Source organism: Hemitrygon akajei, chromosome 8 (assembly GCF_048418815.1).
Source record: "Hemitrygon akajei chromosome 8, sHemAka1.3, whole genome shotgun sequence".
Taxonomy (NCBI): domain Eukaryota; kingdom Metazoa; phylum Chordata; class Chondrichthyes; order Myliobatiformes; family Dasyatidae; genus Hemitrygon; species Hemitrygon akajei.
The window spans coordinates 29,094,561-29,122,325 of NC_133131.1; the positions used below are offsets into that span (position 1 = coordinate 29,094,561).

The 27,765-nt window shown below is 39.0% G+C and overlaps 2 protein-coding genes and 1 long non-coding RNA gene across 6 annotated transcripts in view; 2 read left to right on the forward strand and 1 right to left on the reverse strand.

The window, feature by feature from the left end:
* LOC140731757 (double C2-like domain-containing protein beta) overlaps positions 1 to 16,028 on the forward strand; it is a 282,625-nt gene extending 266,597 nt beyond the window's left edge. For both annotated transcript variants that reach the window (XM_073053525.1, XM_073053526.1), the window contains 2 exons: positions 2,598 to 2,694; positions 8,211 to 16,028. In XM_073053525.1, the coding sequence (XP_072909626.1) occupies positions 2,598 to 2,694; positions 8,211 to 8,347 (234 nt within the window). In that variant the 3' untranslated portion in view covers positions 8,348 to 16,028. The remainder of the gene's footprint in view (positions 1 to 2,597; positions 2,695 to 8,210) is intronic.
* LOC140731761 (uncharacterized) lies at positions 211 to 20,589 on the reverse strand. Of its 2 annotated transcripts, XR_012099909.1 has the most exons (3): positions 20,502 to 20,539; positions 10,024 to 10,179; positions 211 to 5,210 (listed from the first exon to the last, which is right to left on the reverse strand). It is a non-coding gene; the product is annotated as an uncharacterized lncRNA (long non-coding RNA). The 2 variants fall into 2 exon arrangements; XR_012099908.1 differs by lacking the exons at positions 211 to 5,210; positions 10,024 to 10,179 and adding an exon at positions 18,362 to 19,375 and having other exon boundaries at positions 20,502 to 20,589.
* Positions 14,743 to 27,765, forward strand: part of LOC140731756 (sodium- and chloride-dependent GABA transporter ine) — a 123,165-nt gene continuing 110,142 nt past the window's right edge. The window contains exon 1 of one of the 2 annotated variants that reach the window (XM_073053523.1): positions 14,743 to 15,185. Coding sequence is in view for 1 of the 2 variants with exons in the window: in XM_073053522.1 (XP_072909623.1) it covers positions 20,790 to 21,009 (220 nt within the window). In the remaining variant the exon portion in view is untranslated. Of the gene's footprint in view, positions 15,186 to 20,742; positions 21,010 to 27,765 lie in introns of those variants that run through there. The other variant, XM_073053522.1, reaches the window with a different exon arrangement.

The window sequence follows — 27,765 nt, forward strand, 5'->3', positions numbered from 1 at the left end:
AAGCTGGTAAAATATTGGCCTTGTTCTTTTTGCCTTCCAAAACAAACATAATCAGAAAACATTTCTGCTGTTTGAAGCTTAAAATGAAAGTCATTGTTGTGAAAAATGATCAAAGTTCAAACAGATAACACTGAAAAAAACATTTTAAATCAAGGAAACTGCAGATGTTGGATTTCTTCTGATTTTATTTCAGATTTCAAGCATCTGCAGTCTTTTTTCACTTACTGTTGAGTGCTTCCATAGTTAATGTAAGAAAGCTGAGGAAGAACCCTACTATTTTCCAGCCCAGAGGAATGCATAGTGTTGGGAAAACTCCAATTATGACTCATGAAGCCACCCCTTGCTCCCAGGCACTGACTGTGATTCCATTCCAGGTGAAATTCCAACAAAGCTGGGAAAGTTGTTGCATTTATATATGTTTCTCAAGCACAGAATCATCAAGAAGAGACGGACAAATCCTTTGTTCTCAGCCATTACCAGAGTCTGGTTTTTACAGTCAAACACATTGTGTCCATCAAATTGTTCTCATAAATAAATCAGACCATTTAGTTGTTACTCCTTGTTATATCATTCCTTAATCTCACAACATCTGTGACACACAACATTCCTTGGGCTTTCACAGTACATTAATGTTTACAGATGAGCAATTAAGCCTGAATTCCAAAAGAATCCAATTATCAAACCACTAACAGACATTCAGTCACTTTACAAACCTACAGAGCCCATATGCTAAGATTTCAGAAAGAGTTAAATTGTTATTTGACTCAACAGATATTCATTCATTACTCTACAAATTCCCTAAATTACATCACCTCAAGTGAACCTGCATACAGGGTGCAATTCAAAATGCCTGAAAACTTTCAAAATAAGTAAATGAGGCCTTCGATACATGTTTATTGTTTAAAATTCATTTACTGACTGTGAATGCCACTGAAAAGAGGGACATATAGCACCAACCCCTAATCACCCTTGAACTGAAGGAGTTAAGTATCACAACATCAGGATGTTTTGAGCAACAGATAGAGATTAGACTGTGTAAATAGAACAGATTTCCCTCCCTCAGGGACTTTGGTGAACCAGATGGGATTTTACAACAATACAGTTCATTGTTTCATTGTTACTGTTGCTGTTTTTTTTTAAAAATTCCATGTTTATTCAATTATTTGAACTTAAATTCTCCAACTGCTATGGTGGGATTGGAACTGGTGCTCCTGGATCAATAGCCCACAAGTCCTTGACTACTGGGCTACAGTACCTCAAGTTATTTCCCTAACAACCTAGTGATTTGTACAGGCATGGCAAACCTATGGCACATGCAAATATTGTTTTGGTCTGTAAGACGCAGAGCTACTTTTAATTCTTAATCCCTACCCATAAAAAATGATAATGATAATTAATGTTACTGCCAAATGAAGCGGCAAATGATTTCTACAACCTGAAAGCAGTGATTACAACCCAAGATTAATATTAATAATTTTTAACAGGTTTTCTAAAATGCTTCATTTATTACAATATGCCTCGTTTATTAATAGTACAGTAATTAATCCACATAAATAAGCAAGAGTCCTCAACCTTTTTCCATTTTAAAAAAAAGTCGATAATATTGCTAATTCATTAATCAATGATAATCTCCGCTCAAAATTACTATGGCATGCGAGAGAATTTTTTAGAAGATTATTACCAATTTGGGCACACCCTCTCAAAAACTTTCACCACCCCTGATTTTAGTAGCTGACTGGGAGTGGGTAGTTAGCAGTCTATAATTCCCTTTTTCTCTTAGTACTCATTAATGTCATTATAAACAGCAATATGACCACATTCAGCAAATCCAAAAGATATAAATTATCTTTTTAATGAGTGATTTTATAGGATAACGAAGTGGTATTCCTGAGCCATTGGTGGAGTTCTTTTACACGTGATCCCTAATGTACTTTATTAAGATTTTTAGATACTTTGCACTTCTCCATAGAAAATAAACTTGCATCAGTTTGGTATAATATAATTGAGCTATATAGAAAAGGATCTGTACATTGTATTTGTAAATAAGTATTGCACTGTTTGAAGTCATAAAGCCCTAAGTGCAAATTATCCTTTATCCTATATTGTGCTCCTTTATCTCAAGTTCTTGCAATTGATTTCCCTTCTTTGAGCAGTAAAATGTACATTAATTATAGCTAGCAAGCTACAAATAATGGAATCTGGCATTAACTCACAGAAGTGATAATCAGGCAATTAAAATGTTTCCATCTAGCAACAAATCAACATGTGAAAAATTTTGGATGTGTAGGAAGCTTAAACTACAGTATTAAATAGTTATGAGAATTTTAATCATGTTGGCAGGAGACTTGGGAGTTTGAAGTTAAATTTTTTGTCCTTGTAAACAGTAGTCAAGCTGGATTTCCAGTCTTTCATAGCAACTGCCTGATCTGTAGCCAGACACCTTGCTTGAATGAAAATTGATGGTTTTGGATGTGCTGTGCCCTTGAATTGTCACCTGGACAGTGATAATTAAAATTACAATCTACTCTCATATTTTAGGTTAAACTGTAAAGATTGGAAGCATGTGCTGTAGTTTTTATGTTTTTTTCCCCATTTAGGAGTTTTTCTATGAGATCAAGCAAGCAGATTTGGCTAAGAAAACTCTAGAAATAACTGTTTGGGATTACGACATAGGAAAATCAAATGATTTCATTGGTAAGTGAATATTATTTGTTATTAAACAAGAAAATAATTTTTAAAAGGTGCCATTGGCTCATTCAGAGAGATAAAGCCTCATTTAACTCCCCTAATTATGTATTGTGATGACGTATTTCCTTACAGATCTGCTTTGGGTAGTGGAAAGACTTTGGTGAGTCAGGACGTGACTCATTTGTACAGAAGGTATAGTCTCTGACTTGCTTTTGTAGACACTGTGTTTACCTGTCTGGTCCAATTAACTTTCTGGTCTATAATGACCTCAATATTGATAGAGAGATAATCCAGTGAAGACAATTTGTTCAATGTCAACATAGATGGTCATTGGCTGCTGCTTGTGTGACCTTTACGTGGCTCTGGTTTCTCAATAATGTGCTCTCTCACATAGCCTGGAAAAACATAAATTGCGTGATTACAAAACCAGAATTAAAATAAAACTGGATAATCCATCTGACATGGAAGAGATGTTCCAAGTACAATTATGCATAGATCTTCATCCCATCTAGCGTCTGGGTAATTGTGCTAGGTTTGGGAAAGCTCTCCTATCAACAGGCTACCAAGATTTCAGAATCACACCTTCAAGAAGCCCCGTTGCTGACAGTTGAAATAAAAATCAGAATGTGCGCACTTGTGGAATGAGGAACAGAGTTGATACAGTGGACTCCAGTTAATCGGGACACATCAGGACCAGGGCATTTTAGCCCAAATACGCAGATACTGAAGTTTCATAGAAAATGTTACAATGGTAATTAAAAAAAGACAAACCACCGTTTAACTGAGAAACAAATTACAAATTCAAATAAAATGCAGAACAAATTAGAACACTACCAATAGTACTACGGCACTCTAAAACTGTAATAGTTCCTAATAGTTATCTGTGGAGGAATTCATCCATTGTACTCTTTTGATTGACTGCAAATGAGCAACATCAGCTCAGGCACATAGTGTAGATAATGGACTACCTCCATACAATGCTTTTGATGATCACATCCTCCAAATCTTCAATTCTATTTTAACTTTCAAAATGATTCTTGAAAAAGGAGGTTCACAAATATAATTCCAGGACTGAAAGGCTTATCGCACGAGGAGCATTTGATGGCTCTCGGCCTGTACTCACTGGAATGCAGAAGAATGAGGGATGACCTCATTGAAACCTATAGAATGGTGAAAGGCCTTGATAGAGTTGATGAGAAGAGGATGTTTCCTATGGTGGGCGAGTCTAAGACCAGAAGGCACAGCCTCAGAGTAGAGGGGTATCCTCTTAGAACAGAGATGAGGAGGAATTTCTTTAGCCAGAGAGTGGTGAATCTGTGGAATTCATTGCCACGGACAGCTGTGGAGGCCAAGTCACTGGGTATGTTTAAGGCAGAGATTGATAGATTTTGAATAGTCAGGGCATGAAGGGATATGGGGAGGTGGAAAGAGATTGGAGATGAGAGGGAAACTGGATCAGCATGATGAAATGGCGAGGCAGATCCAATGGGCCAAATGGCCTCATTCTGTTCCTATGTCCTAATGATTGTCGATACCTTCAGATTCTTCATAATTTCCAACTTGTTGAAGTAGTGAAATCATTTCATTTTCATTCCTGGCTGTTTCGGCACCTCCAAGTTTGAATGCTTGAAACCTCAGTGAGCAAAGCAATCCTGAATTATCTTGCCGCTTATTTCTTGACAACAGTTTTCAGAAATCACTGCTTTTTGAACACATACACACGCAGCTTGCTATGTTAAAAATGTGTAAAAAGAAAAGAGTACTAAACAGTAAAAAGAAAACAATGCAGAATAGTGTTGCAGTTACAGAGGAAGTGCAGAGTAGGTAAACAAATAAAGTGGCAGACTTGTGACAAGTTAGATCAGGAAGTCAAGAGTTCACCTTTTCGAATGTTGGGGCATCTGATAATAGTGTCTTGTAACAATGGACAAAATCTGTCCTAGTGGTACATGCTCACAAGATTTTGTATCTTCTGTCTGAATGGAGAGTGGAGAGAGAGTAACTGGAGAGGAAAGGGCCCTTAAGTATGTTAGCTGTTTTCCCAAGGCCGCAGGAAGTGTAAAGCAGAGTCACTTGTGGGAGACTGGGGCTGCATTCACAATTTCTTTCCGTCTTGGGCAAAGCAGTTGTCATATCAAACCGAGATGCAGGTGGACAACATGCGGTCCATGGTGCATCTATGACAATTGGAAGAGGCATTGAAGACGTGCAGAAATTTCCTCAGCTCTCTGAGGAGGCAGAGGTGCTGGTGTGCTTTCTTGGTCATGTGGCTGGTTCAGGACAAATGGTTGGTGGTCTTTGTGTCAGTGCTTGAACCTTTCGATCATCTCCAACTCAGCAACACAGATTCATTCGGGGGGCGTACTCCATCTCTCTCCTTGAAGTCAATGGCCTGCTCCTTTCTTTTGCTGACATCGAGACTCGTGGTGAAGAGTCCTGGCTGTGTTCCTTTCCATAGGTACTACCTGGCCTGCTGAGTTCCTCCAGCACTTTGTGTGGCACTGCATACAGTTCTGGTCGCCCTGTTGTAGGAAAGATGTGGTTAATCCAGAAAGAGAGCAGAAAAGATTTACAAGGCTAATTTACAATACACTTTTTATTTTTATTAATTATTGTAATTTTTATGTCTTGCACTACTGTTGCTACAAAACAACACATTTTACAACATATGTCAGTGGTACTAAATTCTGATTCTTATTCTGATACCTAAATATTGCCAAGATTAGAGAACTTGTGTTACAGAGAGAGGTTAGCCAGGCCAGATCTTTATTCCTTGGAGCATAGAAAAATGAGGGTCGAGCTTATAGAAGTGTTTAAATTTTTAAGAGGCTAAAAATCTTTTCCCCAGGTAGGAAAGCCCATAACCAAGGGACATAGATTTAGGGTGAGAGGGGAAAGACTTAAAAGGGACCTTCGCGGCAACTTCTTCACGCAGAGTGCTATAGGAATATAGAGTAACACATACAAAATCCTGGAGGAACTCAGCAGGGAACCCATCATCTACGAAAAGGATGTTTTGGGTCGAGACGCTTCCTAAGGACTTGTGAAGTCCTGATGAAGAGTCTCGACCTGAGATGTTGACTATTTATTCCTGTTCATAGGAGTTGCCTGTCCTGAGTTCCTCTAGTGTTTTGTATGTGTTTTTCAGGATTTCCGGCACCTGCTGAATCTCTTGTGTTTATGAGTATATAGAATGAACTGTCAGAAGAAGTTGTTGAGGCAGGTACAATGGTATCAGTTAAGAAGCACTTGGATAGAAGCATGGAGGGCGGGGCATGGAGGGATATGTGCTGAACTGGGACCAGCCTGGTGGCCTCTGTGGTTGGCATGGGTTTGTTGGACTGAAGAACCTGTATCAGTGCTACGTTGCTGATTTTTTTTTTAGTGTCAACTACAAATTTACCAATCATGCCTTGTGCATTGTTTGTCATCTAAATAATTGATATAGATGATAAACAGCAATATGCCCCGCACTAATCTTACCTACACACCAATAATTGCTTGTCTTAATCCAAAAACAACCTTCTAACATTACCTTCTGCTTCTTGCCATCAGCCCAGTGTGTATCTACAAGACCTGGGTAGCTCTTCCTGGATCCCATGCAGTCTAGCCTCTCTGACTAGCCTTCCATGTGGGACCTTGCTAACGTCCATGAAGACAACATCCATTGCCTTCCCACATCAATTCTTCTGTTACAGAACAGTACAGCAGAAGATCAGGCCCTTCAGCTCACAATATTATGCTGACCCAATTAAATAACTAACCAAATGACAAACTTAAACTAATACCTTCAGCCTATACAATATCCATACCAGTCCATTTCCCTCCCATTCATGTGCCTACCTAAATTTCTCGTAAAAATCTCTAATGTACCTGGTTCTACCACCACCCCAGGTAGCACATTCCAGTCACCCACCATTCTCTGAGTAAAAAAAAATCTTGCCCCTCACATCTCTTTTGAACTTGCCCCTTACCGTAAATGCATGTCCTCTGATAGTAAGCGTTTCAACACTGGGGGAAAAGTTACTGTCTGTCTACTCCATCCATGCTTCATAATCTTATACCTCTGCCAGATCTCCCTTCAACCTCTGCTACCCAGAGAAAATGACCCAACTTTGTCCAGCCTCTCGTTTCACACCTGCCCACAAATCCAGGCAGCATCTCGGTAAACCTCTTCTGCACCCTCTTCAAAGTTTCAACGTGCTTCCTATAATGGGGCGATCAGAACTCTATGCAGTACTCCAGGTGCAGCCTAACTAGAATTTTAACTTCCTGATTTTTGAATGTAATGCCTCAGCTAATAAAGACAAACATGCCACGTGCCTTCTTAAACAGCTTATTAGCCTGTGTAGGAACTTGATCCTGAAGATCCCTCTCTTCCTCAACATGGTTAAGGGTCTCGCCTTTAACAGTGTACTGACTCTTTACATTTGACCTACCAAGGTGCAACTCTTTATATTTGGCTGGGTTAAACTCCATCTGTCATTTCTCCACCCATATCTGCAACTGATCTGTCTCCTGTTGTATTCTAATATGCTATCTACAGCACCACCAATCTTCATATTATCTGCAAACTTACTAACCCACCCATCTATGTTTTCATCCAGGTCCTTTATATACATCACAAACAACAGGGGCCTCAGCACAGATCCCTATGAAACACCACTAATCACAGTCCACCAGTTAGAATAAGTCCCATCAACCACTGTCCTCTGTTATCTATGGCCAAGTCAGTTCTGAATCCAAACAGCCAATTCCCCATGGATCCCATGCCTCTGAATCTTCTGGATGAGCCTCCCATGAGGGAACTTGTCAAATGTCTTACTTATCTCTCCCAAAAGACTAACAGATTTGTGAGACACTATTTCCCATGTGCAAAGCTGTGCTGACTATCCCTAATTATTCCCTGTCTGTTCAAATGCTGATGGAAGCTATATCTGTCAGAATCCCTTCCAGTAATTTACCCACCACTGATGCCAGGATCACAGGCCTGCATTTCCCTGGCTTGTCTTTGCTGCCATTTTTAATGAATTTCCAAATCTATATGGAAAGTATAATTGTTTAGTTAAGTTTATTTAATTAATGTTTTTGAACCCAGTAGATTTGCTCACTATCTGCTCCAGTGTTGAGATAGTCAATCACTTTACTTTTCAGTCAAGGAACTATGCGTTACCTTTAAGATGTATACACAAAATGCTGGAGAACTCAGCAAGTCAGGCAGCATCTATAGAAGGCAATAAATAGTCGAGATTTTGGGCTGAGAATCTTCATCAGCACTGGAAAGGAAGGGGGCAGAAAGAAGCTAGATTAAGAAGGTGGGGGGAGGGGAAGTAGGAAAAGCTGGAACGTGGTAGGTAAAACCAGCTGAGGGGAAAGATCGGTGGATGGGGGAAAGGGGGATGAAGTAAGAACCTGGGAGGGGAGAAGTGGAAAAGGTAAACGGCTGAAGGATGAGGTCATCTTAAAAATGTTCATCTAGTACATTAAAAATGTGTAATTAATCTTACACGTTTTCTCTTTAGGTGGGGTGACGCTTGGGATTAACGCAAAAGGTGAACGTTTAAAGCACTGGTTTGACTGTTTGAAGAGCAAGGACAAGAAAATTGAGCGCTGGCATACTCTGACCAATGAACTCCCAGGGTCTATTCTCAGTGACTGATGCCAGGCGTCCATTGCTAATCTTGCTCTGCAGCTTGGCACAAGACGAGGAAGGTTATATCTGAGAGTAACTGCCACAGAAAGGTTGGGCCTTTTGCACTTTTCTTTTCAGAAATAAGTCTCTCCGGGCCTCTTCACGGATACCTAACTTTGCCTGGTAATCTTGTGGCTTACATATTGGCTTATGTACATGTTTACATGCATTTGTGTATCTGAGCACTTGGGATAAATTTCAGAGGAGTCCCTTTGGATGACTTTTTATAATTGGTTTAGCACCAGGAATTACCTGCTTTTGATGACTGATACTTTTCGCAACCCAGGCCGAGCAAATTATTTACTGTTTTTTGAAGTGTTTAAATTTTACTAGGACAAAGGAAAAATGTCTAGAGTACTTAAATATAGCTTTGCTCTCTGCTGCAGAAAGATGAGCCAGTTCTAGAAGAAGTTGCACAAAGGAATGGATCCTGTCTTAAATCTTGTCATATTTTGGAGTAGTATAGTACTTTTGATACAGTATTGAAGAACGATGGCTGTAGCCGTGGCCAGTTTTCCTTAAGTCACAATTAATGTAGTGAAAGCAAACATAGCTTCTCAATATTCAGATAAAATAACTCACGAGTATAAAGTAAAGCTTTGAGATATCATGCACTAAATAAACAGAACATGCTCCACATGTTAATTATGTTCTTTTCATCACTAGAATTGGAAAGGAATGGTGTAAAACTCTTCTGCATTGGAGGCATGGGCTTAAATAGAGAACAGGTGTTGAATAATTCATCTTGGTCCTAATGAACCATTTCACTGTTATTAGGTCACCTCAATAAATCTTGCATCCAGTTAGAAATCTATAAAACAAGGCAGCTCTCAATTAAATGTGTTGTACTGCAAATCCTGTATTGGATGTGAGGTGAAAAATGTTAGAAAATAGTTAACCATCTGAAAAATAATAGAGTTCGTATTTGTAGGATCCAGTGGGACTAATTAACTATCAACTTTGAAAAATCACCGCAGACTTGATAAGAAAATAATCTTCTAAGATGTTTCTTTCTTAGATTACTGATGTGTGCTGTCCCCAACCAGAAGCAGGACCTCCACATCCAGCACAGAGCAGAGAATATTTCGAGCAGTGTAATTTAATCAATCTTTGTGGATTTTTATTAAAAATCTGCACAGTGCCCATGCAATATTGCTGAACAATTCTGGCAGAACCTAATCTGCATACAGGCCACTTGAAAGAGCAAAATGACCGTAGTATCCCAAAAGCTGTCTCAATCTCGCAAACACTAGCAGATCAAAAAAATGTACCCTAAATATAGAAATAACATCCATAAAGTGCTTCTCACATCCTCAGGCCCTCTGCAAGCTGCAGCAGACAGCTTACCCTTGAATAGCAGCCACATTTGCTACGAAGGCGTGAAGTTTATTTTCAAATTGAAACTTGGGCACCTCCAAGAAAAATTTTTTAGAATTTCGATATTTTACTTCTGCTACTTTGACCCTTCTTCTGGTCTGGCTTCCAAACTGAAGTTAATTTCTCCCAAAAATAACACTGACATTTTAACTGAGAAAATGAAAGTCATACCAGCGACTCCAGTCCAACTTTGTAGGAAGCAGTAAATCTAGCACCAGGCGCATCACCTCGATATGTGAACCGACATGTTTTATAATATTACTTACCATAGTTCCAAACATCTGACATTTGTAAGTTGATTGTCCCAGTTACCCTGTCCCTTGCAATACCGCATCCTTAGTAGCAAGTGCCAAGTTAGATGAACTGCTGTGTTCTGAATTAATCATTTGAAGTAACTTTCCATTTTAATAGTTTCAGAGCACCTATATATGAAATGAAACACATATAATTAACCCTCAATGTCCAATCACACATATACATGAGCCTATCAGACATTAATGCATATTTGTCAGGTTTCTCTTGTATTTTAATTTCCAATAGATGCACATTGAAACTCCTACTTCAAAAGAAAATTGTGTGAATGTTTGAATAGCCGGAATGTTACTACTTTGGATGCAGCCTCTAATTGTAGGTCCTGCATTTAGTGACTTTTACTGTCGGGGTGGTCCTGTCAAGATCCACCCGCTCTCTAGCATCTGACGTTTCCGCCTGAGAAAGACCCTGTGGAGCAGTCCGGTTTCCCCCTCAAGCTGCTTCCCCTGCAAGTTTCAACCAGGTCTAGAAATGGAAGGAAAATTTTGGGCAGTTTTGGTGATTGAGTGGATAAGCTGCGGCGTCCAATTTGCACCAGAATGACGTGGATGCAATCCGTATAGGATCCACGTGACTAAAATGCCAGTGCAGAACAGTTCTGCCCAGTGAGTAAACACTTGCAATAAAGGGCTGAAGTTTATCTCATCCAGTGGCTTCATGAAGTAGCACACAGTATCACAGTCCACACACTGACCTCATGAATCAACATCTTCACTACAGCAGCCTTCAACCTTCAGTTTCTTAGCCACTTATTTAGGGAGATTTGGAAATTGTTAATCTTTTGTCCCTAAAACTTTGGAAAATACTTTGTGAGGAATTGCCTTTTGATGCTGACTAAAGGCATTCAGCTACCAGTTGCCTTTATTTGACCTCATTTCTTTACATTTTCTCTCTCTAACCGCTAGAACAGAGGTCCCCAACCTGGGGTCTATGGACCCCCCGCTTCATGGTATTGGTCCATGACATTTTTTTTTAAAAATGGTTGGGAGCCCCTGCACTAGAAGTTCCCCATACCCATGATTTGTCCCTGATGCAATATTTTAATCAATTCAAGCTAGTGTAGCCAAAAAAAAAACTTATCGGTGTTTTCATTCTGTTTTTATTAACTGTTGCTTCACTGCTGATCACAAAATCCACCTGGATAAGAGCAGGCTGATGAATAACGTGCATACTTTCCAATAACATGCTCTGGATGGTTTGTAGCATGACAATGAACAAGTTTCAAATGCTATTACTTCTATCAATTTCCTCCTTAAGAACTACAGGTACCAAAAACATTTTAGCTTTTCTTGAGGATGAAATGCTGCATTAAAGTTGACAGTAATTCACGGTATCAACCATTTGACGGTATACAGTACATCTGTGTCTCCCTCAAACTAAAATACATTAATTTTACTGATGGTTTTTTTTTGGCTCCCAGTTCTCTTGTTGATGGTAATTGAATTGGAGATTGGAAAAATTTCCCGCATCTTTGCTGTTTGAATGAAAAAGACACATCAAGTTATTGATCAGGAAGATATGTGATCATGTGCATTGACATTAATTTAAGGAGATTTCTGTTACTTCATTGTACTTGTGTAACATTAATAGCTGTTGCAATCTTTGTAATTTGGAATGTATGGCTATTTAATTGAAGTGCTATGGTACATACTGCTCAGTATTTGAAGCTGACTAAATGTGTACAAGATAAAACATTAAAGAATGTGAAATGTCCAGGGGGTGGGGGTGTCTCATTCAGAAATCATGTCACAAAAACTTAAGTGTCAATAAATATATTTAAATATTTGGACTTTTGTAAAACTATCTACTTAATAAAAAAAAACACGTTGAATGTGCAGAACTCAGTTTGAAAATGAATTCTTGTATGCTTTATATGAATCTGAATTTTGTATGGATTTTAATTAATGTGCATGGAGCTTATTTGGCTGCTACTATTGTATTAACTTGCAAAGCAACAAACATTCCAGTTTGAAACTATATTGTGGGTTATTAAGGCCAACGACATGTTTTGAGTATTGCTAGCAAGATTATACTCTGCATGAAGTGTTAACTTCCTTATGCCTTTAAAATATTTGGTGGTTGATCATCTATTTTCTGTAAACGAGCCTTGCACTACAGGTTATAGTTATTAATAAACTTTATTGTTTTGCATGTTTGATAATCATCCAGCCTTCCCTAAAGGGGAAGAGATATATGTTATGCCAAAGGTTCCTTTTAACGCTGTTTACTTTCTGTGACACTCAATTCCTGAACTGTCCTCAATGTAACATTGCAATTTGACCTTGTATGGAACAAACGACCATGTGATTCAACAACAACAATAAATCATCTCATCAGATAATCCATGATATTTTTATAACACATTAAAGTACACATTTCTCAATAGTGAGGTTATTTACCTTGTCTAATTAATATAAAATAACTACTAAACTTTCACTTTGTTATTGATTATGACTGACTAGGGTAATAAGATAAACAGTATTTTGAGATAATTGCACTTTATTTTCTCATGTTGCATGCTTAAGTCCTGGAAGAATATGGTCCACAGTGTGTAAAGTTCAGCTGGTATCTTTATAAAAACATATCTCATTTGCATCACACATCCAGGGCTAATGTTAAATGAATGTGTATTTCAAGAGTAGCTTGATAGAAACTTTCCATTGCAGAACACAACAAAAAGACCAAAGAGTACAACAAAAGGCTTTTTCTTTTAATTAAGTTTAGTTTTTCTTTTGCTGTAAATAGAGGCAGAATATTTTTCAGGTCAGCAAAGTTTTATTGGTTTTGGAATTTGAAGGTGTATCATGTCAGAGCTGTGACTGAGATTCAAAGAGGGGACAATGAGGATTCAAGCTAACATGTTCTCTTTAAGAAGAACTTCTAGATCTGGGTGTTGAGGGGTTATAGAGTAGGATTAAGCAGAATGTTGAAGCTCGTAAAGACAGAAAGCACTACACTATGGAAGTTTTAGACAAAATCGTATGGATGAAAATTAGAAAGGAAATTAAGAGGGCAAAGGGGGTCTAAAAATCGCAAATGCCATCACAAATGAATGCTCAGTGTGGTGTAGTTTATAGGGGAAGATGAAACATTGACCATTATAAGCAGACATTAGAAGTATTAAGGGGTTTAAAGGGGTTAAAAACCATCATCCCAGATGAAATATACTTCAGGTTGCTAAAGGCAGTAAATAGAAGGTCCAGCTATTATTTTTCGGTCCTTTCGAGCTGCGTTGGTGACGCTGGACGTCTGAAACATGACTGAAGGGGGTGCTGTTGTTTAAAAGGATCGAAGGATATACGCTGTGTAATTTGAGGCCAGTTGGATGAATGTTGATAATAGTTGAACCATTCAATTGTGTAACCCATCGGTTAATGTGGCACATACTAGTCAAGGGCAGTTGGCGTAGATCCATTAAAGGAAGGGGTATGGCCAATGCTTGAACTTCTGGAAGAAGGAACAAGTGGAGGAAAAGAAACTGATAGGTTCCAGGTAGAGTTCAGAAAAGTTATTGGAGCATGCCGCAGGGGAGATGGATCAGACAAATAATCCAAGGGACCCAGTGTAAAGTAGAATGGTATATCCAAAGTTAGTGCTGCTGTGGCAGGAAGTAACATGTTTGCAGCGAAGTGCTCAGCACTAGGTTCCATGACTCTCACGGCATATATTAATGATACAGTTTTAAATGTATGAACCTTACTTAAGTTTGCGGTTGATTTTTAAAAAATAGCTGTATAGTTAGTAGTGAGAAAGAAAATTGTAGAAGTAAAATAATAATTAGATCTGGTGGGCAAAGAAGTGGCAAACAGCACTATATTTGCAGAAACGTAAGAGTAGATATGGGTTTTGAAAACAAGGCGAGAGTATACCAGATGTATTGTAGTACAATAAATGTTGAGCCAGGACCTTGTAGTGCATGTTCACGACTCTCTGAAGGAGCAGGGCAGATGGTTAAAAAGATACAATCAATACTTTGTGTGCATGGCTGAAACAAGGGCAAGGAAAACATGCTGGGACTATTGGTTAGGTCACGGCTAGAATAGTTTGTATCCTTCTGGTCATCGCAGCACTGCAAGGTGCAGAGGGGATTAACTAAGCTTGAAGAATTGTAACTATGAGAGGAGAATACCCAGGTGAGGGTTGTTCTTGAAGTGAAGAATGCTTGAAAGAAATTTATTTTCGCAGTATAAAATTATGAGCAGCTGAGATGAGGGAGTTAATCCTCTTTAAGGTGAGGTCAGATGGAAAGCATGGATTTAAATAGATGGATTAGAGGAGATTAAGGGAAATGAACGAAACACCTGGACTGAGCCTTGTGTCTGGTCAGCCATTCAATAGTAGCTAATCTGTTTGCACACCCTCACTTCCTGACCACCATCCTGTCGAATAAATTCCAGCACAAGTTGCAATTTAAATCTCAATCTGAGCAGAGGAGAGAGGAGAACCCAGATCATGAGGGTCATATGCCCTTAATAATGCCATATGGGTTCATTTCTATTTTAATGGGACATTCACAGGCACTGTGAAGTTGTAACAGTGAGAATTTTATCTATACAATGTTAAGGCTGTAGATAAACAAGGTTCAAACATATTTCTGGATTAAGGCAGTTAACTTGATCTTAATCCCTGGAAGTTGTTTGAATAGTGGGGGGGGGGGAACTAAAAATACGAATGAAGTGAGCTAAATTCTCAAAAGAACTTCAGGTTCTTTAGTCTACATTCCACTTTCCAGCACTGACAACACATCTATTGATTCCTTTAATATCTAAATATCTATTCATCTCTGGCCTCTAGCTTGTGTGTGGCTTGGCTTGAAGCTAGATGCTTCCTCAATGTCTTTTTCCTCAGTCTGCACTCCTACCTGAGACCTGTAGACTGGATGTTTATGCTAGGCAGGTATCCTGGGGCACTAATTATAAACAGAAATGGCAGGTCACTCGTTTAGATTGGCAGGCTGCCCAGAAAGTGTTTGCTTGCGTTTGGAAAGATGTGGGATGCCGCAGAGGAAGGGTAAGAGCCAGAGCAGAGGAAGGCCATGCATTCAGTTGCAAGCAACAGTGAGATTTGTGCCAGATGACAAGGAAGTGGTGATGGGAGCACATTCACTCGACAACAAGTAAACAAATCAATCTTTTTGTGTGTCTCGTACTGGCAGCCAGACTAGTTAGCCATGGGAATATGTTTGGAATATATGTATCGCAATGTGACCCTCAAACAGTCATCTGCGGAGAGAGATTGGTATTTATGTGGGATACAGTACGTGTTATTTTTAGTTGGCTCCTGATGTGCGCCAGTGGTGAGAGTCTATCTGTACCTCTCGAGTTCCCTATTTTCTCCTCCTCGCCTCTCTCGGGAACTAACAGTTTAACAGTTCAGAAAGAAATTTCATGAGGTTGCAATGGATGAAGGACAGAAATAAGTGTCTTTGTCCACCTCTGCCTTCATATGCTCTTTTTGCAAATCTTATCAATTCTTTGTTTTTTTTTTGCAACTTTCTTACTGATCTTTGACTTTTTTTAAAAATTACATCAAACCTTTTGACTAAAGGATTACACACAAACATAAGGCCTAACAAAATTATCTTCAGATTTAGTTTGCCTTGATTGATTAAGATCACCTGACTAGAAATAGCATCACAATATACCAAAACATATGCACAAAAGGTGGCCCTGTGTTCCATACACGGTAAAATCTCTGACAAGAAATTGATCAGTAGATGGAAAATGGTTAATTTATCTAATTTTTCTGTTTTGCTCTTTCTAGTGTACCATGTTATGGTGTGTAATGCATGTAGATCAATGTTGTGAATCACTTTTGCATTGGCTGTTTGATACTACGCATCTTTTATCACAATAAGGAGAATGCCGCAGAAAATTTGAAAGCATTTTTTCTTGCTTCTCACAATCACTTTTGTATCTCAGCCTACCTATAAAACTTTAAACTGTGATATTTGAATGAATTATTGTCTTGTGGTTTTTCCTTGTGATTTTGATGTTATTTATAACAATGAAAACATAATGTAATCAATTGGCACCAAGTGAAATACTCACTTCATAGCAGAATTGGCTTTGTATGTGGAAGAAATATTTTAAGTGCTGGGGACTGTGGCCATTTTCTTTTTCATTCATTTTAAACTTTGCTAGGATTTCAAAAGAATGATATATTTTAGCATGTAATCTATTTAATTTTATTTACTGGTCTTCCTTGTGTGAATATTTTCTCAATTAAATACAAAAAAGAAACTAAATATTCATGTTAATTTGTGACTCATTTCATGGCCATATATATGCATTATAGAACTTTACCAATTGTCTTTCTACCATTCAGTTATTCATCAGATGAAGTACTTCATCTGTGTTACTTTGTTGGAATTGATATGGATATTAGAAAGTTAGTTATTTATGCATCACAAGGAAGCAAACATAAGATTATTAAAATATTTTTCAAGGTATTTTAAATGCAGTTTAGTGAGGTAAAGCTGATATAAATATGTTCCAAATTGTTGGCTGCGTGCTACCTTCACCAGGTTTTAGATGTCAGATAATGGGAAACTCAATATTTTAAGAGTCAGAAGAGTTCTCCAGATGGAAATGTTCTCTGAAGTTCTTGACATATTTCCATCATTAAAGTATCTTTATTCAGCTTCATTCACCGCTTAAATTCAGTGTGGGATTTTATTCCCCATTAGGGAGAATAGTGTGGAGAGTGCAGTGACTTGTACAAAGTTAGAGTTACTTGATGTTCAAATATGTGATTGGTACAAAAGTACCATGCTACTGTGGCTTTTTGAGAGATGCTACCTCTGCTGTTCAAATAGATCATTTGGAGTCAAAAAGAGTGATTGAAGTGGAGAGTTTAAAGCTTCAGAATCTTTTGATACCAAAAGAAAATGTCATGGATGCAGGTAAAAATGAAAGTGCCTTTCCAGCAGGTATGCAACAGCAATGAACACAAGGGACAAAACAAAGATCATACATGCTCTTGAAATAAGTAGAATACTTGAAATAGGAAGTAACTGATTTGCATAATAACATTGTGAGTAGTTTTGGGTCCCATATCTAGGAAGGTTGTCCTGGCATTCCTCGAAGAGGACTACAACCTAGTCATAAGATTTGGAGGCTTGTGTCCCTCAATGACCTGGAGAGTTATGTTAGTTGGAGTTGGGTCTTTGGCTCTTGATAGGGTCACCCATGCCAAACAGATCAAAGGGTAGAGGCCAGACTAAGAGTGGTCCGCCAGTCCTCCAGGTTTGGGGATTCAGCTCGGGACCAACAACCCTGGCTGGTCAAAAAAAAAGAAATTGTTACGGAACCAGCAATGAGGAATCCTTAAGGGACCTTTATTGCTCCCCAAAATGCCCTTGGCATAAATGACAGCAAGTAAGTGATGTCCTGGCATTGGAGGGTCCAGACAATGATCCCAGGAATGAATGGGTTAACATATGAGGAGCGCTTGATGACGCTGGGCCTGTACTCACTGGAGTTTAGAAAAAGGGGGAATGGTGGGAGGAAATCTCATTTAAAACTACCAGATATTGAAACCTTTGGACAGAGTGGACATGGAGAGTGTGATTCTCATTGTGAGAGAGGCTGTGACCAAAGGAACAACCTCACAATAGAACAGAAGGACATTCCTTCGGAGCAGAGATGAGGAATTTCTTTAACCAGAGGCTGGTGAATCTGTGGAAATCAATGCCGCAGACTGTTCTGGAGGCAGAGTCATTGAGTATATTTAAGGCAGAGGTTGATAGGTTAGTAAAAGTGTCAAAGGTTATGAGGAGAATGGGGTGAAGAGGAATATTAAATCAGCCATGACCAAATGGCAGAGCAGACTTGATGGGCTGAATGGCCCAATTCTGCTCTTGTGTCTTGTGGTTGTATAATGCATTCATGCATAATGTAGGAAAGGAGAAAAAGAACGAGAAGATGTTAAACACACAACTTTGAATATATTCCACACTTCATGAAAGTTATATGTGAAAGACATAATTTAATACCAAGTTCCACTTTCAAATCTGATTAGATTTGCAAAGAAAATTAGCATGGCTTCATGAGTGCCCTCTTGTGAGGCAGTCTCATTTAAAAACAGAATTATTGTTCAAACTGTGCCAAACTGCACCTACAAAAAGCAATTGATATTTACCAAGCGACAGAAGCTAACAGAACATTTGGGAGTAGAGCAGATGTCACTTCATAAAATGGAAGGAGTAAACAGATTAAGCTGGTCAGTAATAGATGGTGAGGTGCAATATGATTAGGAAAAAGTATTTGAATGAATAAATCACAAAGTGCATACACTCAATTCCCATTTTAATAGGTATACCTGTACACCTTATTAATGCAAATATCTAATCAGCCGATCAAGTGGCAGCAACTCAATGCCTAAGAGAATGCAGGCATGGTTAAAGGTTTAGTTGTTGTTCAGACCAAACATCAGAATGGGGAACAAATGTGACTGAAGTGACGTAACCATGTTGGTGCCAGATCGGGTGACTTGAGTATCCCCAAATCTGCAGATCTCCTGTGATTCTCATGCACAGCAGTCTCTAACGTTTGCATAGAAGGGTAGAAAAGCATCCAGTGGGCGGCAGTTCTGTGAGTGAAAACGCTTTGTTAATGAGAGAGATCAGAGGAGAGTGGCCAGAGTGGTAACAATAACTCAAGTAACCACCCATTACGATAGAGGTGTGCAGAAGAGCATCTCCGAATGCACGACATGTTGAACCTCAAAGTGGATGGGCCATAGCAGTAGAAGACCAGGAAGGTACATTCAGTGGCCACTTTATTGGGTACAGGAGGTACCTAATAAGGTGGCCAATGAGTGCACTGTTTATGCAGAACAGATTAATTTTATTTATAATATGTAAAACAATACAATTAGAGAAATAATATGATCATGGTAGGGTTGATTTTGAATAGTGGGTGTGATTTAGGAAAAGAGTGCCGAATAGCATGGTGGCTTTCAGTTGAACAATAAATTGTTCTTTTTAAGTTCACGAGTTCTATGTAACGTCCAAGGACGAAGCAGACGAATAGTTCAGTTGAGACACAGGCCAAGAGCTAAAAGGCATCTTCACATTCTTCTTCATTGTTGGGTCCAAATATCTGCCACTTTACAGGCATGCCTGAGCTGGATTTAGCCTTCTGCTTGGAACTCGCAGAATGGAGCTGCCACGCCGCCTGCCAGCACAAACTTGGGGCTGAGCCCTCATCCTGCTGGCCAGCTGGGGATCCGTTATCAAATGTCCCATCCCAGAATTCCCTGGCATCCTTTGACAAGAAGCATGGTTAAGATGATACTTGCCTCCTGTCAAAAGTGAATATGCTTTTAATTAGTTGTTTCATAAATAAGTTTAAATGGTGTAAAAATTAAACAAGTAACTAATATCCAAATCCTTTAAAAATAGGTATGGGTATTAGTTTATTATTGTCATATGTACAGAGAAAATCTTTGGCATGCATGTGGATAATGCCATACATAAGTACCTTGAGGAAACAGAAAGAAAAATAAAATGCAGTGTTGCAGGTACAGAGAAACTGTAATGCAGGTATGCAAAACTAAGAGCAAAGGCCGTGGCAATGTAGATTGGGTGATCAAGGGTTCATCTTTCGTATATGAGAAATCTGTTTATGAGCCTGATAATATTAGGATAGAAACTATCCTTGAGTGTGGTGGAATGTACTCTTGAACTTTTATACCTCTCGTCGGATAGAAAATGGAAGAAAGAATGGGAGGGACCCTTGACTGCAGGCTGTTTTTTTTCCCCCTGAGGAAAATGTGTTAAAACACTAAGAACTATGAACTTAAAATTACATTAAAATGCTTGGAAATAATTAAAGTGATAAAATAATATTCTTGCATTTTAAAAATCATATTTTTTCATCTCTGTTCCAAACAGCGTGTTCTACATGCAATAACTGTTTCTTATCAAAAAAATCTTTATATTTCACACATCATTGTTTTATGCCAATCTTAATTATTTTTATTGCTTGATTATACCTTTGCAAAGCATTAAGTTGTTTTTCAGTCTATCATTCTTCCTGACTTTCTAAGGTTATAAAATGTTGACAAATACATATCTCATAAAACATTACCAAGAATTCAATGGTAATTAATTAACTGCGTAAGTAAACCTATTCAAATGTTTGAAGTTCCCTGCAGATAACTCTGCAAGTATTGCATGGTTCTTTAAACATTTTAGGATTACAATTGCTTGAGGTTAAAAGGGGAACAGGAAAATATGATCACACAGAACTTAACTGATACTTACTTAAAGACATGCATTTTGCCTTACTAATACTATATATCTGAATTGGTTAAAGCTCCATTTTGAGTTCATATGCGGGATCGTCTAAATTCTGGTTGGCTGCTAGCAATTTTCCATTTCAAAACTCTGAACTGCTTATAGCTTATAAAAATAATTGCAACTCACTTTGCCTGTGTGCACCCCTTGATAAATACTTCATTCTGATTAACTTGGAATGGCACTTTTTTAACAGCTAAAAGTCAGAGAAATCAAATGTGCTGGAGATGAGAGATAATAAAGTGATGATTAATAATTAGACATGAGTTTGTTCAATTGCTTAACTCCAAGATTTTAATGCTTAACTTGCTCCTTTTGTCAGGTGAGTGACACATGAGATAATGATTGATGGAAATTGATTTAGAGGAATACTCAAAAGCTTCATCGACACTGCTTTAAAGTTATTTTAAAGTGAGCATGAAGAAAATGGAAGACTCCAGCCACACAATGACAAAGAAGGCAAATAGTGGGCATGATGCTCCTGCACTGAGTGATGAGAAAGAGGAAAAAAAAGTAAAGGTCCAGACTAGGGAGACTTGGTCTCGAAAGATTGAGTTCATGTTGGCAGCAATTGGTTATTCCGTGGGATTGGGCAATGTTTGGAGATTTCCCTTTCTGTGCTATAGAAGTGGAGGAGGTAATTTTATTTTTAATGCTCATTGATGAAATGCCTAATTCTGAAAGCCTTGGATGATTGGGTTTGCAAGTTGAGCATTTACTTCTAAAAATATCTTTGAAAGCTGTTGCTTAAGCAAGTGGAATTTTTTTCTTGATCCCTGATGACTGATTAATGGTTTTGTTTCATTAATTCACTTATTACAGTGTAGATTTGTATTCTTACATTCATTCAGAACAGTTTCCTAGAAATCCATTGCTGAACCCAAATTATAGCAAGCCAATAATGAAGGAAAATGGTCCCTTGACCTACATTTAAAAATAACCAGGATCGATATTGTGTATTTACATTCTCTGTGTATTTTGCCAAGCGTTCACCTTAATGTTTTGTGCACCTTTAGCACAGTTTAAGGAATAGCATGTTTGTTTTTCTCCCCATGATCTAATGATATCAAATTAAAATGGGTTAAATTGGTAAACCAGTGCCAAGGAGTACAGGGATCCCAATGGACAATTAACCCACAACCAGAACTGCTGAGCCTATGTTCCTGCTCACTTCAATTATTTCAGAACACTGCCAATCTAGTCATGTTGTTTATTGGCTGTGTGCCTCATGAAACATTCCAATGTTCTGAGTACCTGATTTTGTTTAGCCTGCAGAACTTAAAAGGAGGTATGTTGTGGTGGAGCAAGTTGTTCTGTAGTGCTCCAAAGTAAATATGCTCTGAGAAACACTTTTTTAAAATATAGAACTGGTTAAGAAACTCTCTGGGGAAAGCAAGTGGTAGATCCTATTGGAAGTGTTTCGAAGCAAATTGCTGAGGTCATTCGGCAGAATGCCTCATCAGTTAAACATAAAAGCAAGCTTGCCTGATACTGAGAAGAGCCTTCCCTTTAGATCTATCATGTACTGAATTCTCATTACATCCTTTTCCGAGAGCTTATCTCTTCTGCCCATCCTCCTCGTCATGTGGTGCTTGGGGTGTTGCTAACACAGTGATTTCCAATGTGCCATAGTTAGCAGTGACCGGTTGATATGATCTGGTAGTTATTTAACAATTGTTGTTCAATGTTGTAAGGGCAAAGGCGGAAAATTGCCCTTCCCATCACTGAGAGCATCTTCAAAAGGCAGTGTCTGAAGAAGGCAGCTTCCATCGTTAAGGGTCCTTACTCTTTGGGTCATGCCTTCTTCTTATTACCACCATAAGGGAGCCTTACAACCTACATTTAACAATTCAGAAACGGCTCCTTCCTCTCCTCCATCAGGTTTCTGAAGAGTCTGTGAATATGACCTTTTTATTCCTCTTTTACACTGTTTATTTGTTGTAATTTATGGAAATTTCTACGTCTGCTGCTGCAAAACAACATATTTAGCATCATACATCAGTGATAATAAACCTGGTTCTCACTCTGATATGATCACATCATTTGATGGGAGGGACTTCAAAGAAGTTTTCTTGATGCTAAAGTATGGGAGAAGGAGGGAAGAGTGCCCCAGGTTCAGTGAAAACTTCATCTGTGGAATGTACAATGGAATCTTCTAGTAATTATTGATAATAGACTATTAACTATTCTTTGTCTGACCATCCTATGCTGTCATTGCACTTTCTGTATATGATCTTAATGCAAAGTTTAATCGAAAGGAAATTTCATAAGCTTCCACTGCTGTTGGAGGAGAACGGAGAATAGACAGCCTTATCTGGAGGAAGTAATTCCAGGTAGTTTAAAGGGCAAAGAAAACTCACTGTGAAAAGCTGATCCCAAATACAGAACAAAATTTCTCTATCTCCTCCCTTCAAACTGTTTCAGCTGTTAGAGCTCAAACCTCAGCTTAGCAGAGAGCTGGCGAGTAATTATACCTCCAATTGACACTTATCACTATGATGTTGGGCACTAGCAGGCACATTTGTAGGATTGTCCTTAAAGGAGAAGGGAAATTAGGATTATTTTAACAGTTGAAATTGGATAAACAGGATCTTCTGTCCTATTAGCATTTAAATGCATCCCACAGCTCAGAATGGGCCTATGTTCCATCAATCTAAAAGTACTTTAAATGAAATAGCCAACAATTTCAGAACATCTCTAGGTGAACAAAGTACAGCCAAAGATCCTAATTTGCCAGCATTAATGGTTAAGTATGACAGCAATTTTGGTAATGTATTTCCAATTTAACAGAGGTGTAAATGAAATATTCAACTGTAATATATACTGATGTTCAGAGAAAAAAGACCAAAGTGAAAATATTTTTTTTGAATTGTAGGCACCACTATACATTTAAAGAATGAATGAAATCATTTATCTTTTAACTATACCATCGAATAATACAACACTGGAGAAGGACTGTCAGTTCATTACTCCCAGCTAGGTCAATTGGCTCTTTGAAAGAGATACCGAATTTCTTCCAATTCCTCTTCTTTCCCCACTTCCTTTTATGTTGACTTTAATTCCAATTCCGTTTTAAACTATCAATGGATGATCTCACTACTGTACACTCTGCTCACACCTGACTGCATGGCCGAGTAATCACATTGTCACGTTCGCCGATGACACGACAGTTATGGGGCGCGTCACCAACCACGGTGTGACGGCCAATAGGAAGGAGGTGGAAGAGCTTGAGGTCTGTTGCCAGGCAAGTAACCTCTCCTTTAATGTCAAAGGAGATGATTACCGACTTCTGTAGAGCTCACACTAATCACACCACCCTCCTCCCCCTGTACGTTGGTGGCACAGCAGTGGAAACTGCGAGCAGTTTCAAACTCCTGGGAGTGCATATCTCACACAACTTCTCATGGTCCCAAAACGCATCCTTCACAGTCAGGAAAGCTCACCAACACCTCTACTTTCTGAGGAGGCTGGACAATGCACATCCACTCTTGCGTCGTTCTACAAATGCACAGCCTTCTTCTTTCTCCTTCTTCTTCGGCTGTCCATCAATTTCGATGTTGACTGAGGCCTGGGCAGGGTTATGTGGGAGATCGGCAGTTGCCCATGCTGCAAGTCTCCCCTCTCCACATCACTGATGTTGTCCAAGGGAAGGGCACTAGGCCAATACAGCTTGGCACTGGTGTCATCGCAGAGCAATGTGTGGTTTGTGCCTTGCTCAAGGACACAAACATGCTGCCTCAGCTGAGGCTCGAACTAGTGACCTTCAGATCACTAGACCAATGCCTTAACCACTTGGCCATGCGCCAACACAAATGCGCAGTAGAGGGCATCCTAACAAGCTGCATGGTATAGTACCTGCACTGCGCCGGACAGGAAGGCTCTACAATGGGTAGTCAAAACTGCCCAATGCATCATTAGCACCAGTCTACCCGCCATCAAGGATATATATATATACAGAAAGATGCTGGGAAAGGGCCAGTAGCATCATAAAGGATCCCACCCACCCTGCTCATGGACTGTTTGTCCCACTCCCATCAGGGAGGAGGCTATGTAGCATCCACGCCAGGACCTCCAGAAAACCAGTTACATTACCCAAGCAGTAAGACTGATCAACACTTCCATCCACTAACCCACCCCTCCGCACTTCCAACAACCACTACTTTATTATTTCCTGTCAGTCACCTTACGAACAGACGCTCTTGTGCCTAGCATGATTTTATGGACCAAAAAAATCTGTCTACGTATGTAAGCTATCTTAGGTATTTTTATTTATTGTGGTTTTGAAATAATTATTGTGCTCTTTATCTTTTGTGCTGCATTGGTCAGGAGTAAGTACTATTTCATTCTCTTGTGTACAGGGAATGACATTAAACGATCTTAAATATACTCAGTGGCCAGTTTATTAGGTACCTCTTATATTTAATAAAATGGTCACTGAATGTCTGTGGTCTTCTGCTAATGTAGCCCATCCACTTCATACTTGGACGTGTTGTGCATTCAGAGATGCCTTTCTGCACACCACTGTTGTAAGGTGTGGCTATTTCGGTTGCTATCACCTTCCTGTCAGTTTGAACAAGTCTGGCCAGTCTCCTCTGACCTCTCGCATTTACAAGGTGCTTTTGTCCACAGCATTGCCACTCACTGGATTTTTTTTAACTTTGCCTTTTGCACAATGCTCTGCAAACTCTAATTGTGTGTGAAAATCCCAGGTGATCAGCAGTTTCTTGAGATACTCAAACCACCCCATCTGGCACCAACAATCATTCCACAGTCAAAGTCACTTAGGTCACATCTCTTCCCCAATCTGATGTTTGTTCTGAATAACAAGTAAACTTTTTGACCATGTCTGCATGCCTTTATGCATTGAGTTGCTGCCGCATGATTGGCTGATCAGATATTTGCATTACTAACAGGTGTATCTAAAGAAGTGGCAGCTCAATGTAGAATTCATGTTTTAATGTTCATGTTTCTCGGCATTACAGAACTTCAACAGAATTGATGCTGTTTTAGGAACAGAAGTAGCTGGCTAAGCAGTTTGCCAGGTAGTTGAAGATGGGAATTCTGTGGTTATTCTTATTTACAGTTTATAATTTTTACTATTTCCTGTTGGATTTTTATTCACTATATGCAGAGGAGATTTCACAGAGTGAGTCTCCAAAGAATGGGTCTCAATTTACTTCATATCTGATCAATTCCTGATTGAGACCAGCCATCAGTTATTTTTTGATGTGTATTTAATATTCCAGTTACATATATCAGTTGATTAAACATTCTTGTTCATTTAAATTATTCATTATGAGTTATATGTATAAATGAGAAAATTACACTAACACCTAATACGCTTGAAGTAAATACAAAGTTAGAGCTGCATTCCTGGACACTTGTGTCTTCCTTTGAATTGGTTTAATGTTTTGAAGTTACATACGTAACGCTGGTGATGAACCCAAGACCATTACCAACCTGTATTGAGCACAGTGAGACACTCAAACTAAAAAACAAACAGCAAGAGCTTGTCAAGTTACAAAAAGCAGCACAGCAAGTGTTCCTCAGAAGGGAAGACATGATTAAGCTTTTATTTTAAAGAAAGGCAAAAAAGCAATATGGTTTACACCCAAAGTGAAGGGCAAATTTATTAAAATGGAACCAGATACTGCTTCAACTGTTTCAGTCATTCCACCAGATGAGTTTGAATGACATTTCAAAGATACTAAACTGAAGGTTGCAGATATCCAACTAAGAACGTATACTGGAGAAAAGATAATTTCTGTGGGAATGACATTTGCAACAGTGAAATACAGAAACCAACAAGCCAAATTGAACTTGTATCTGGTACAAACAGGGGACCAGCATTGTGGGGGTGTGATTGGCTGAGACAGCTATAATTTGATTGGAGATATTATATTTGCATGCCACATACCCTACAATAAAGTCAACTGAAAGAAAGTTAAGATACCACAGCAGTATTCAAGACGGTACTGAGAAACTCAAACATATCAAGGGTAAAATAGAGTTAAATGAAAATGTCGCACCCAAGTTTTACAAAGCCTGTGCAGTTCCTTATACCATCCATGATACAGTAGCCAGTGAGCTAGAACGTATGAAGGCCAAAGGAGAATTTTCCAAGGTTGTGAGGAGCCCAAGGGCAATGTGAGTGGTCCCAGTAGCCAAAAAGAATGGGTCTGTAAAGATCTGTGGTGATTTTAAGGTCACTATCAACCCAGGACTGAAAGTAGATCAATACCTTCGGCCCAGAGTAGAAAATATTTCTGCAAACCTTTCTGGAGGAAAACAGTTCAACAAAGTGGACTTAGCTGAAACCTGCTTTCAGCTGGAGATGGAAGAAGAGTCCAAAGTGAGTCTCAGCATAACCACTCACAAGGGGCTCTTTCGCTGTAGTGGGCTTATTTTCAATGTAGTATCTGCTCCTGAACTCTGGCAGTGCTACCCGGATGACATTGTCGTTACCAGTAAGGATGACAAGGAACATCTCCAAAACCTCAAGACAGTGTTAAAAAGATTAGAAGATTAAGCACGCAGAGAACAATGCAAATTCTTTAAACCAATCATCACTTACTGTGGTCACACTATTGATGCACAAGGTTTACACACATGTGCTGAGAAAATTCAAACAGTGGTAGATGCCCCAAGGCCAAAGAACGTGTCGCAGTTGTGGTCCTTTTTAGGATTTGTCAACTACTATAACAGGTACCTACTGAACCTGGCTACTGTGTTCCACCCCTTATACTCATTACAGCAGATCAGGAAGAAATGGCAATGGACAAAGCAGTGTGATGTGGCTTTCCAAAAGGTGAAGGAAATGGTGACATCAGACACTGTACTGTCACATTATGATTCACATCGTCCAGTGAAGCTTGCCTGTGATACCTCACCTTGTGGTACAGGTGAAGTCACGTTACACGTTATAAGTGATGGAAGTGAATGACCCATAGCCTTGGCATCACATTTTCTTACCGCTGCAGAGAAAAGTTACACACAGATTGACAGAGAGACCTTGAGTCTAGTTTGGGGTGTAAAGTGTTTCAACTCGTATGGCAGAGGGTTTACCCTCATTAATGATCATCAACCACTAGTGTCCATTTTCAATCCACAGAAGGGTGTTCCACTAACAGCAGCAGCACAAATGCAGAGATGGGCTCTGTTTCTTGGAGGACACAATTACAAGATCAAATTCATGAGGACAACTGGTCATGGAAACGCTGATGGGTTGTCCTGTTTACTCTTGGAAAAGGAATTACAGGAAAAATTTACAAAAAAAGACACTCCTCTTGACATAATCTCCCTAACGCAAATTGAAAGTCTCCCTATTATGACAGAAATGATCCAAAGGGAAACTAGAAAAGTTTCCTAACTCTCTCAGGTCTACATAGCAACC